Raw genomic sequence first — 12,058 nt, 5'->3', positions numbered from 1 at the left:
AGTTCGCGCGCGATGAAATCCGAGCTTCTGGTAGGGTGACCGTTTTTCGTGGTTTTTCTGCTGTTATTTGTAATATTTCAAAAAAACTAACCTTATATCCTCTATTTACTTCCGTAGGCCTTCAAACTGGCAAAGAATGGGCGAAATCGATTTTTTGACCGTGGCCACATTTTTCTTAGTTTTCTTCGATTTTTTATTGACTTTAAGCAGTTGCGAAAAGAAAGCCTGAAAAAAAAAAAAAAAAAAAAAATATCAAGCTTGAACGGGATTCGAACTCATGACCTCCGAACCCAACTCCAGGTTGGCTTGATAGCTCAGTTGGTAGAGCAGTGCACCGGCCTCGCAGAGGTTATGTGTTCAAATCCCTTTCAATCCTCAATTTTTTATTCAGGTTTTCTTTTCATAGCTGCTTAAGTTGCTTACCATCTGCGAGGATATTTCTTCTATTTGAACAGGAAAATGTGGAAGACACTGTAAATGAAAATTCTATGGACAAAAATGATAAGCGAGAATACCGTATTTTTCGATAAAAACGACGCACGCTGTAAAGGTCAGACATAACTAATGCGAAAATGGGAACTTCTTCAAGCCTTGACTAACTTTTCTTAAGCTTAGGTAAGCAGTGCTGAGTAAGTTGGTATAGATAGTAGAATTTAAAAAAAAAAGGGCCTAAGTCTGTTTTAACGTGCACTCTTAGAATGTACCTACCTCAATCCAGGTTACAATTCCATTACATTCTGGTTTAGCATTTTCTTCGCTAGTTGAATGTTTGGCTGTTAGTAGCACCGTCGGATACTTGGTGTAACTTCGATCAAACCTCACATCCTTTAAACATAATAGCACCGGTCAGTTTCGTATACTCGGCTCTGTACTGCAAGGTACGGCCCCCCTTCTTTCGCTGAATTTATTTAATTGGGAAATAAACTGTGCAAAAGAAGCATGGGATCCAAACTTAAACAAAAGACCCAGTTTACGAAGCCAACTAAATATTTATTTAATCTGTAAATCGTAGAAAATTGATAATTTCTGAGTAAAAGTGGAAACGGTGTAATATCACGTACATGCGTGTTGCAAGATGAGTCAAATCCTGCGTTGCGATTGGCTACCCGAGCAGGCAAGAAGGAGCTATCTATCCGTTCATTCGGCTTCGCAAGTTTAGTCTACGAACACTGCAAGTTTTTTTTTTCTTTGTTTACGAGTGTTGAGTCCGGAAAAGTACCAAGACCACAGGCATAAACACAACATGATTTAATACGATCGATTCATACCGCATGCACAAATCAATGCACAACAACTCCCTGATCGCTATCGTCGGTCAGCGGTCAGTTAGGACTTCATGTTACTACATCTTCCTTTTTTTAAACTTAACTAAATGTCAATAAGCACATCAGTTCCACAGTCATAAATAAATACTAATCTTAGCATTGCTCAATAAGTCTTTCTGGTCTTCTAAGAGCTCCTTTTGGTCTAAGGCGGGTCAGCAGCGGTTTAGGCTGTAAGGGCTCATTTACTGCTTGTTGGTCCTCAGGGACAGGCAGTTCTCCGAAGTCTTCTTGCCCCTCTGGGCTCATCTCTCTTGTTGGTGGTGCTTCGTGACTCTCACAGCCCTCATTCTGGGGTGAGGCTGGAGGCCTTCCATCAAGAACTCTTCGTGTCATCCTCCGGTTCCTTCTCACTTGTCCATTTGAGGTCTGTATGACTACGGACCTTGGAGATTCGTGTTGTGTAATTACTGTCCCTTCTGCTTTCAGGTCAGGGATCCAAACGCGGTCACCAGATGACAGCTCCTCTCCATCTACTACTCTGTGCCTCCGGTCATAATGGAACTTCATTTTTACTCGGTATTCCTTCTCTTTTCTTCTGACGTGATTATAGTTAGGGGTCTCTGGCTTCAGCTTATCTGGGTGACAGGGGACTCTAGTACGTAGTTTCCGACCCATGCTTAATTGTGCTGGAGAGTAACCGTGATGCAACAGAGTATCTCTGTAATTCAGGAGAGCCAAGTATTCGTCACTACTCTTATTTAAGACCATCTTCATAGTTTGGACTGCCCTTTCCACTTCTCCATTGGCCTGGGGATATCTTGGAGAAGAGGTTACGTGCTGAAACTGCCAGTCAGTGGAGAAGGCGGTGAACTCACGTGAATCAAACTGGGGGCCATTGTCGGTAAATAAGATGTCTGGAATCCCGTGACGACTGAAAACCCTTTTAAGCTGCAGGATAGTCTGGGCAGAGTTCACATCCTTGGACACTCGACATATCTCTACATCTCTTGAAAAGTAATCTACAGCCAGGAGGTAATGTTTATCCTTGTGCTGGAAGAAGTCTACGCCGACTCTGCTCCACGGTCGATCCGGAAATTCAGTACCTTTCATTGGCTCAATGCGTTCTCTGCGATATTTCTCACACATGGCACAGTTTTGCACGACATTTGTGATGTCTTGGGAGATCCCGGGCCACCACACCGAAGAGGCCGCATTCGCACGCGTTTTGGTAATCCCTTGATGACCATCATGTAGACGCCTTAGCACATCCGCTCTTAACCTTGGAGGTATAATGATTCGTTGTCCTCTCAGGAGTAGCCCGTTGTGAAGGGATATGTTGCCACGCTCACTCCAGTATTTAGCTATTGGCCCATGGACTCTTCGTTTCTCTTCCGGCTACCCATGCTGAACATACTGCATCACGGTTTTGAGTGTGTCGTCGTTCTTCAGCTAAGAACGTATCTTATCTAACCGCTGCTCCGAGGCAGGTAAGGTTAGTAATACAGCATTCACATAGCACTCGACTTCGTCATGAAGGTCCTTCCATGCCTTGAACTCCTGGGCTTTACCTTCCTGGGGGGATCGTGACAATGAATCAGCTGTGTACAGGAGTTTACCAGGAACATGCGCGATGGCAAAGTCAAACCTCATGAGTCTCATCCTGAAACGTTGTATGCGCACCGGAAGCTCGTCTATCAATTTAGTGGGAAACAAAGGAATCAGTGGCTTTTGATCTGTTTCTACTTTAAATCTCATTCCGATCAAGAATTCTAACCAGTGTTCAAGTGCCCATGTGATAGCCAAAGCCTCTTTTCAAATTTGGGCATAACGACGCTCTGTCTCAGTCATTGATCTGCTAGCATAGGCCACTGGCCTCATTTCGCCGGATGGCTGCTTCTGCATAAGAACTGCACCTATTCTAAAACTGCTGGCATCAGATGAGACCATGGTATCCTTTTCTGGATCGTACAGTGCAAGAACTTGCTCGGATGCCATGTCTGCTTTCAACTGTTGAAAGGCCACTTGTTGGGCTGGGCCCCATACCCAGGCACTCTCTTTCTTGAGCAAGTCTCGTAAGGGTTTCGTCTTCTCAGCCAGATCTGGACAGAACTTCATTAGGTGGTTGACCAATCCTAAGAAACGTCGCAGGTCTGCAATGTTCTGGGGTTCTGTCATGTTGGTGATAGCTTTAACCTTTGAGGGATCTTTCCTGATTCCTTCACTGTCAATGATCTGGCCCAAGTGTTGCAGCCTGGTTTGAGAAAATAAGCACTTCTTAAGGTTGAGCGTGAGTTTCCTCTCCACTAGCCTGTCAAGGACTCGCTTAAATCGCTGATCATGTTCCGCTTGGTCTCTTCCAATGACTAGAATATCGTCCATGCGGCACTTGACCCCCTCTATTCCAGAGAAGTCTTTATCCAACCTATTCTGGAAGTACTTGGGAGCTGATGATATGCCGAAGGGAAGACGCTTAAACATGTAACGGCCAAAAGGCGTAATAAAGGTCGTTAGCTTGGCACTTTCTGGGTTTAGGACTATCTGGTGGAACCCTGAGTTAGCATCAAGCTTGGAGAATACTGATCCTTCTGTAAGGCGTCCCAGCGTTTCTTCAACTGTTGGCATTTGATAGACTTCTCGGCGAACTGCTTGGTTAAGCCGTGTGAGGTCAACACATATCCGTACCCTTCTGTCGGCCTTTGGCACTACCACAATCGGCGAACACCATTCTGTCGGCTCGTCTACTGGTTCAATAACATCCAGTTGTTCCATACGTCTGATCTCTTCCTGCACCTTTTTCATAAGTGCCAGTGGTACTCGCCTGGGAGTGGTCAGACAAAAGGGTGTGGCCCCTTCCTTTAAATGAATTGTATGTTCACCCTCCAGTTTGCCGAGGCCTTGAAAGAGTGTTGGGTACTGCTTGATAATGTCCTCCTTTGTCCCTGATCGGAGTGCATGGTTATCAGGCGTCAGATGAACAGCATTGACACTGTATGTCCCTGGGATTTCATGGATAAGGCCAAGACTTCGGATGGCAGGTATCCCAAGAAGCAACTTGGATGCCCCTCTGACTATGAACACTTGTTCCTTGATGACTGTTCCAGTTAGAGTGAGGTTCATGACTGCACATCCAAGGGTCGCCAGAGGAACATCCCCTGCTCCGAAAAGTTCTCTGTCGGATTTTGAAAGCGGCCCATATGATGACAAGTAGATGGCTTCAGGCATCACAGACACTTGTGCTCCTGTGTCAATGCACCATGTTAGCATGTCTTGGCCTTGGACCTTGAGCCGGACATGCCATCCGGCGTCGGACCTACCGGTTTGAGGGTTTGCAGCTGGTTCTGATTTGGAAATATTGGAACATGTGGGTGTGGTTACCCCTCCAACAAATGTGGGGCTTAGGTCATTCTCAGCTTTGAGAACCTGGTTGACTTTTACACTCTTACATATGATAGGGAAATGCCCCATTTTATTGCATTTGCTGCATCGTGTATCTGCGGCTGGGCAGTTTCTCCTTCCAGGGGGGGTGCTGGCGGTTGCAATAACTACAGTTTCGGCCAGCTGTTTGGAAGGGCTTCCTTTTAGATTCTCGCTGGTTCCTTTGCTCTGTAACTTGATCAGAGTTAGGGCCTGACCTGTTCCCTCGCGGTGTGACACTCTCAATATCTGCAGTTTTTGATTCTTGTAACTCGCGTTTTGTTGCTTCCTTCAAAGACAGGATCTTTACCGCCTTTTCGAGTGAAAGGGCTGCTCCTTCGTCATAGAGCTTTAGCTTGTAATTGTCTTCCTTGCAGGAAAAGGTAAGTTTGTCTCTGACTGCTTGCTCACAGAAATCGGCTGGAAACTTGCACTCGGCGGCCCTTTCTTTGACAGTCACGACCCACGAATCAAAGGTCTGCGTCGGCTCTCGTTTAAGGTGAATCCAAAATTTCTCTCGCAGCATGAGTTGAGGGTCCCGTTTCTGAAAGTATTCATCAAACTTTGCCGTAACGGTCGCGTAGTTTTCGGAATTTTCGGCTGGAAGTTTGTCTTTTCCTCCCGCGGGGTCGTCACGCTCGGGTAAGTAGGTAAAATTTGAGTAAATCTCCAAACACGGCTCGCTGATGTGGTTTAAAAGCAGCCCCACCTTCATTTCATCGGGTTTCTTTGAAGCTCCAATTGCCTTGAGGTAAATTTCGAATTTTGTTTCCATTTCCCCCACGAGTGAGCAGGATTTCCCGTCGAAATTTCCAGCGGTTCCGGCGGTCTGGCGAATGGCATGCTTTCCGCCATCTTGTTTGAAACCACGTGCACTTTGACCGATTAAGCCGTCTATTCGATCGTTTCTTCGACTGGTATGATCTCAGCAGCTGAGGCTAAAAGGAAGATCTCGCTTCTGACACCATGTTGAGTCCAGAAAAGTACCAAGACCAAGGCATAAACACAACATGATTTAATACGATCGATTCATACCGCATGCACAAATCAATCCACAACAACTCCCTGATCGCTATCGCCGGTCAGCGGTCAGTTAGGACTTCATGTTACTACAACGAGCAAACGAGCAATAAAACGTTCCGAAATCTTCCTTGCCTGAGGAAAAAAGGGACATGAACTCACCTCGGTGCAGTGTAAAGTTTGTTTTTACTCCATTCAGTGTTCTGTTGAATCCGTGAGTTTATTTGTTAATTTTTATTTTATTTAAAATGTTCTGACGCTTACACTGAAGTTTTTATAGATCTTTCTAACTGGATATCCAGAATCCAGTTTCTGGAGCGTTTTATAAAACTACGATCACCTAATAAAAATCGGCCAAAGAAAGCGCTTTTAAGGTAAAAACAACTTGCCTCAACTTCTCTTATTATTATACATTATTATAATTCTTTAGAGTGTGTTGAGGTATTTGCCTCAGGCTTTACTGAGTGACGCCTGAAGTGGATTGCGTTAACTGTGTTTCATTTCCGTCTTTCAATGAATAATGTTTTTTGTGAAGTTTGTTATACGTACCTTGCAGAAGGCAAAGTTTTGATTCTTAGAGGGCAAGTTCCTGTTTTGAAAGCTGACATCATTATGTTCAGAAAACAGCGGCCGATGGAGGGCGTTAAACGCCAGCCAATTCTGAAATGAAACAAAAATCAGCGATTAACGTTATATGAAACTGAGCTTACAAGACAAGACTGTGAGGAAATAGGGGTAATATTCAAGACGTAGCCATCACTCGGCCATACAGAAATAAAAGAGTAATGTTTTATGGAATCATTCGACCATACAGGAATAAAAGAGTAATGTCTTATGGAATCTTCTGCTATCGTGTGACAAATCAAAGGCTCCTGTGGGCCAACTCGAGAATGCAGAAGTGGTAACCTTAAAGCACTACAAGGCTTAATATTGGTCCTTTATTATTCTGTATTCTGTGCCTCTCAGATTTTTAGCCGTTACTCTCAGCAAGATTGCATATAAGCTGCTTGAATAGTTTTGCATTCTTTAAGAAAGCTTTTAAATTTTGAAAATTGCTTGGAGCCTTTGGAGTGGTTGGCTTTTAAAGGCGAAAAAGAAATAGAAATAAATGAGTCTCCGTTATCTCGAAAAGTTTGAACCTTGGACCATCCGCCTCAAAAGGCAGCGCACCGTGCCTCTGCGCCACATAAGCACGACTTTCAAGGGAGGCGTTAATTTTCTGTATTTAATTGTTGTTTCGGGTGTAGAGCTATTTGGCACCCGAGCCGCAGCGGTTTTAACAGGTAAATGAATTCGGACTGGCAAAAAATAATACTCGAATTAGCACGGAACACCCTTAGACGTTTTTCCATCGTATTTTCTCCTTCCATTTTGCGCGAAATCCCTGTTGACTTTAGCGAAAATCTTGATCTGCTTGAGTGGCTTTCAACATGTCGCTTTTCTCTTCAAAATAATAAAAAGTTATGAAGGCCTTACATCAGTTTTGTGATCTTAAGGCTATTTCTTTTCATTTCGAATCCCAAAAAACGTAAAATTTTATAATTGAAGGAGGAGAGAAACTTAAGCGAGCCGTAACAGTACGCCATATTTGAAAGTTTACGACCCATCGACCTCAACGGGCATTAAACTTTACTCAAGAGCCCAATGACTGTTTCATCGCCCATCTGTTGAACCCAATTATTTTGTTTAATCTGTGTGCGTTGTTCAAATGGAGACCTTTCGATTTTAGTTCTAGTACGAATGCAAGATTGGGTTGGATTCCTCCACGCTCCTTTCCGTTGATTAGCCACACATACAGACAGACAGACAAACAGTAGATCAAAGAAACAATATCTGTGTGACAGCTGATCATATTTGAAGTACGCAATGACTAGATTTGGAAAGTCGTAGTTATACTAAATCTAATGCTTGCTTATGGCTCTGGATTCCTCGAGGAACATAGGGCCGCAACGACACTCCTCCAACGCACTCGGTTTTGGCTCGTCCTCTTCAGTTCGGCCCACGACATTCCGGTAGACTTCGTCTCGGCTTCAATGCTTCTCCGCCAGGTCTGCTTCGGGCGACCAACTTTGCGCTTCCCCTGTGGATTCCAGTCTAAAGCCTGTCTGGTGATGTTGGTTTCAGGCTTCCGCAAAGTATGGCCAATCCAGCTCCATTTTCTCTTCTTGATTTCAGTCTCCATTGGGGTCTGATTTGTTGTTGCCCACAGCTGTTCGTTGGAGATAGTCTCTGGCCATCTGATGTTGAGGATGTTTCTGAGGCATCTGTTGGTAAAAGTCTGAAGTTTGTGGGTGCTGGTCTTGGTCACTCTCCACGTTTCTGAGCCATAAAGCAGGACTGACTTCACGTTGGTGTTGAAAATGCGGATCTTGTTGCGGAGTGAGAGGGCTGTTGATCTCCAGATTGGTCTCAAGGTGTTGAAGGCGTGTCTGGCTTTGTTGATTCGGCACTTGATGTCTTCGTCTGTCCCCCCGTCTTTACTCACGACGCTGCCCAGGTAAACAAACTTGTCAACTTCTTTGATGTTCTCTTGGTTTAGCTGTAGTGGATCTTGCTGCTTGTTGTTCACTCTCATGGCCTCAGTCTTTCCAATGTTGATTTGGAGTCCAGTCTTTACTGCTTCTTCTGCCACACGACAGAGCTTCTCTTGTGCGTCTTGATGCCTATGGGAGAGAAGGCCCAAATCTAATAATATTTAATAAATTAAGTACTTAATTATTAAGTAATACTTAAAAAAATTCCCCTAACTCGGTTCCTAAACTCAAGATAAAGAGAACAGTTTTCAATTTGAATATGTAATAAGGTTTGGGAGCATGGAATGGATGACATCAAATAAGGTGCGATAAACGCCAGGAACGAGTAAAAAAACAACAACACAGGCTAAGAATGGATTGGATAAGATTGGATTAGATTACATAACAAACAAGGTTTGACATCAGATAATGTGAAGTGATGAAATGGCATTACATAAAAAGGGTTGATGATGGTGCGGGATAGGCTGGCATGGGATAAAGAGTCGAGAACCGAAAGAAAGTATTAATGGTTCGCAGTGTGGCAATTGACCTACCACACTAATACTTACCACAGAGATGTCGTCATGAACTCCTGCAAAGTTTTGAAGTTCCCGGATACAAATCTTAAACGAACTGGCCGAGACGTCTTCGAGCCATACAGTCGCTGCATCATGTTTCAAACTAGATCTTTGGTGCTCTGCTGTTACGAATATCGTCGGCGAAGCAAGAAACTTCCCCTACAAAGTTTAAAGGTAACAGGTAATAGAGCTTGATTGTTTTTTGACACGGATGAATAAGGTAATTTGTTATTTCAAACAAAACTAGTTTTGACATGACGCATACTTGTGTTCGATAATTCTTTTTAAGCTGTAGTTGTTTAATACTTCATTAGCATGTTAACAATCAATTCTTAGTGCACCGAGGTGCAGAGGAATTTCGTAAACTATCACCTGGGAGGAAGCTAAATCTTAATTGCAGGATCAATTAAACCAATAAATGGAAATGTACCTTTAAGAGCGTATGACCTTTTTCTAGGCTAGAATGGAAAAGGCACAAATGCTGTGAAAGCACTCACGTTTGGCATGGTCACTGTCTGACAGCTGGTGCCTGTCCACCAACGAGAAAACTTTTCCTCTCCAGCCACTCCACCAGAGGGGGCACCCTGGTAAGCGACCCAGTCGACGGTAGCAAAACTATCTGCTGGGTAATCATTCCTGCCTGCTCGAGTTACACAGGCGGTAAACTGAATGTTATTAACGCTTTCAACCCACGGTGTAGTGGCCTCATGAACAAAGGCTGCATCAGAGTAGTTTACATGGTTCACGGTAAGCTGTATGAAAATTTTTTGGTGAGGGTAAAATATGAACGGTTCAAAATAAATGGTTTCACACTGATCTTCCGCCCAGGATGGATGGTTTTGAAACTGGTGTCTTCCTTTCTGCAGTGGAAAGCCTGCAAGTAAAAATAAATTCAGAAACATTGAAAAGGCACTTACAGTCCATTTCAACTTTAGAGCAAACAAAAAATTGCAATGTTGCGAGGTGAATAAGCGTAAATACGACTGATACTTCTAAATTTAAAGGTCTTGTTTTTATGTATTTATTTGTTTATTGTTTTTTTTTTCTTTGCGCGTTCATGACGAATTCTTTGTCTGTGTGAAAAAACACGGCTTGGGGTTTGAGGAAAATACTACACCAGAACGTTTTGAGAGCATAAATTAAAAAAAATGAAATACTCTCAGTATTGCATGAAAATCTCTTTGTGGGGCTGGCAGCCCTCTCAACGCTAACTGTATATCCACTCTGCTCGAAGAATAGAATACAGGCGTGGTTCATCAAATAACACTCTCGGAGTGTTTAACTAAATCAGCATACCTGTGCAGCTTCCAGGGTGATATTCTGTATAGTTTCCACGTGTGTCACAAATCTCTTTTTTCAATAAACACAGGTTTCTGAAAGTGCGTCCGTCAGAAGCGCACATCTGTTCTTGGTATGATGGACAGCTGCTTTCACATACACAGGCAAATTGTTGCGGGGACGAAGCTTCGCAGTGACTGTAGTATTTGCAGCTAACGTTATTACAGGGATCAAGATCTTAAAAAGAGTGCAAAAGAAAATGAGAGACGTACAACTTATAATGACCTTTCACCATTAAAGGACAATTAGATTATTGCAATATTCGTTTGATGGGTAGGCTGGGTAGGTCAAAGATGTAAAAATACCGCTTCTAATGGATAATTCCTTTGAACATTGTGCATACTGAAGAATATAAGCTGAGTGTTGGTAAATGGACTTCGTTAAAGCTGCGCGATTGATGATAACATAAAACGCTGACGTGTGTGTACATGTTTAGCTGTGGATATGCCTTCACATTTCCTCCGATCCTATTTTTAGGCGAAAACCAACCCCCGTCTGGCCAAGGAAGGCGCCGAGATATTTCGCATAAGAAAAGTTCAAGGGCGTTCAAAAACGGGAGCCTTTACTTAGCTAAATGGTCCTGATCCAACACCGATGCTCCTCGTGAGACATTTGTACTCGTTAAACTCGACTCCCCATTTTTCTAAAAAATCTCATTACTTTAGGTGTTAAAATGGTTCCTTGTCCTTTTTTTAATCAAACTGGCTTCAGTTGTATTGATTTCTCTGAACTTTCTATTTCATTTTTGTCAAATCACGTCCCCAAACCTAAATACAAATTAGCCACCTTTTTTCCACAATTACCTCCAACAACCAGGTAGTCCACGGCTACCCTGCTTCTCTGACCATCATATCCAGCATAATCTTTAATGCACACACGAAAATGGGTCTTAGTTACCTCCTGCAACAGATATGATCATGCGTAAGTGATCTCAATGGTGTGAATTACATGTAATAGCCTGCAGTATAAATACAATCGCTCAACTATTGCAACCAAAATAATTTATACGATCATTTTAATAGTTTATTGTTACCATAAATGACGCTCGAACGTCAAACTCAATGCTTGACTAAACTGTAACGTTTTTTTTTTTTTTTATGAAAGTTGATGAATGTTTACTGTTAAATTTATTGCAGGCAGTGAAAATTTTCCACGAGGGAGACTTCACGTATATAGTGAACTGTACTGAAAGGTTCCGACCAAAGGGGTCCTTATGTTACTTCTTATCTCCTTATAGTATACGAAAGAATAACGAGCCTCAAAATTTAACTATTTTAAGGGGGTCGAAAAAACAGACCCCGAAATAAAATAATAATTAAAGGTTAGAAAAAACATTTTCTGAAGCTCAAAAAAACGAATTGAATTTCCTGGTAGAAACTTGAAACGCAAAATAAACAATTGCCGCAAAAAAAGCCAAGGATTTTATAATACCTTCTAGCTATAAGAAATGTGTGCTTTTTTGGTTGTTTGGTTGTTAGTAAGTGTTGGTTTAGTTTGATTTGTTTGATGTACGTAAAAAGAGCACCATTTCAGTGAAAGTTAATGTGTAAGAAAATTGCGGCGAACCTTTCATTTCAAAACAAAAACAAAACAAAACAAAAACACTGAGTATTCCCCGGGAACTTGCACTGTCAGGTGCTGAGTCTTTGGTTACATTTATTAGAATTCTTTCTCAGATAATCATTTTGTTTCTTGTTTTCATTAGCTTAATAGGCTTCTAAAGTGTGACGTCACAAATATTAGAATTTTTGAAATTATGGGATTTGCCGGTGTCACCGCAGCATAACAGAGCAAAATTCTCGCCCCAAAATTGAAACAACGTGCTGATTTTTGGCAAGTAGGCATTCTTTATCATGCTCTTTCCAAATATACTAACAAATCCCACAATTTCAAAAATTCAAATATTTGTGACGTCACACTTTAGAACTCT

At 42.5% G+C, this 12,058-nt stretch overlaps 1 protein-coding gene across 1 annotated transcript in view; it reads right to left on the bottom strand.

The window, feature by feature from the left end:
* Window positions 1–693: 693 nt before the first annotated feature.
* Window positions 694–12,058, bottom strand: part of LOC146449808 (uncharacterized) — a 33,370-nt gene continuing 22,005 nt past the window's right edge. The window contains exons 6-11 of the mRNA XM_085101071.1: window positions 10,932–11,028; window positions 10,087–10,305; window positions 9,288–9,664; window positions 8,782–8,949; window positions 6,249–6,359; window positions 694–825 (exon numbers count right to left, since the gene is read on the bottom strand). Of these exons, the coding sequence (XP_084957197.1) occupies window positions 694–825; window positions 6,249–6,359; window positions 8,782–8,949; window positions 9,288–9,664; window positions 10,087–10,305; window positions 10,932–11,028 (1,104 nt within the window). The remainder of the gene's footprint in view (window positions 826–6,248; window positions 6,360–8,781; window positions 8,950–9,287; window positions 9,665–10,086; window positions 10,306–10,931; window positions 11,029–12,058) is intronic.

This window comes from Pavona decussata, unplaced genomic scaffold (assembly GCF_977016875.1).
Source record: "Pavona decussata unplaced genomic scaffold, jaPavDecu1.1 SCAFFOLD_576, whole genome shotgun sequence".
NCBI lineage: Eukaryota > Metazoa > Cnidaria > Anthozoa > Scleractinia > Agariciidae > Pavona > Pavona decussata.
Note: the sequence above shows the minus strand (reverse complement) of the source record. Positions and strands in the feature narration are given on the sequence as shown.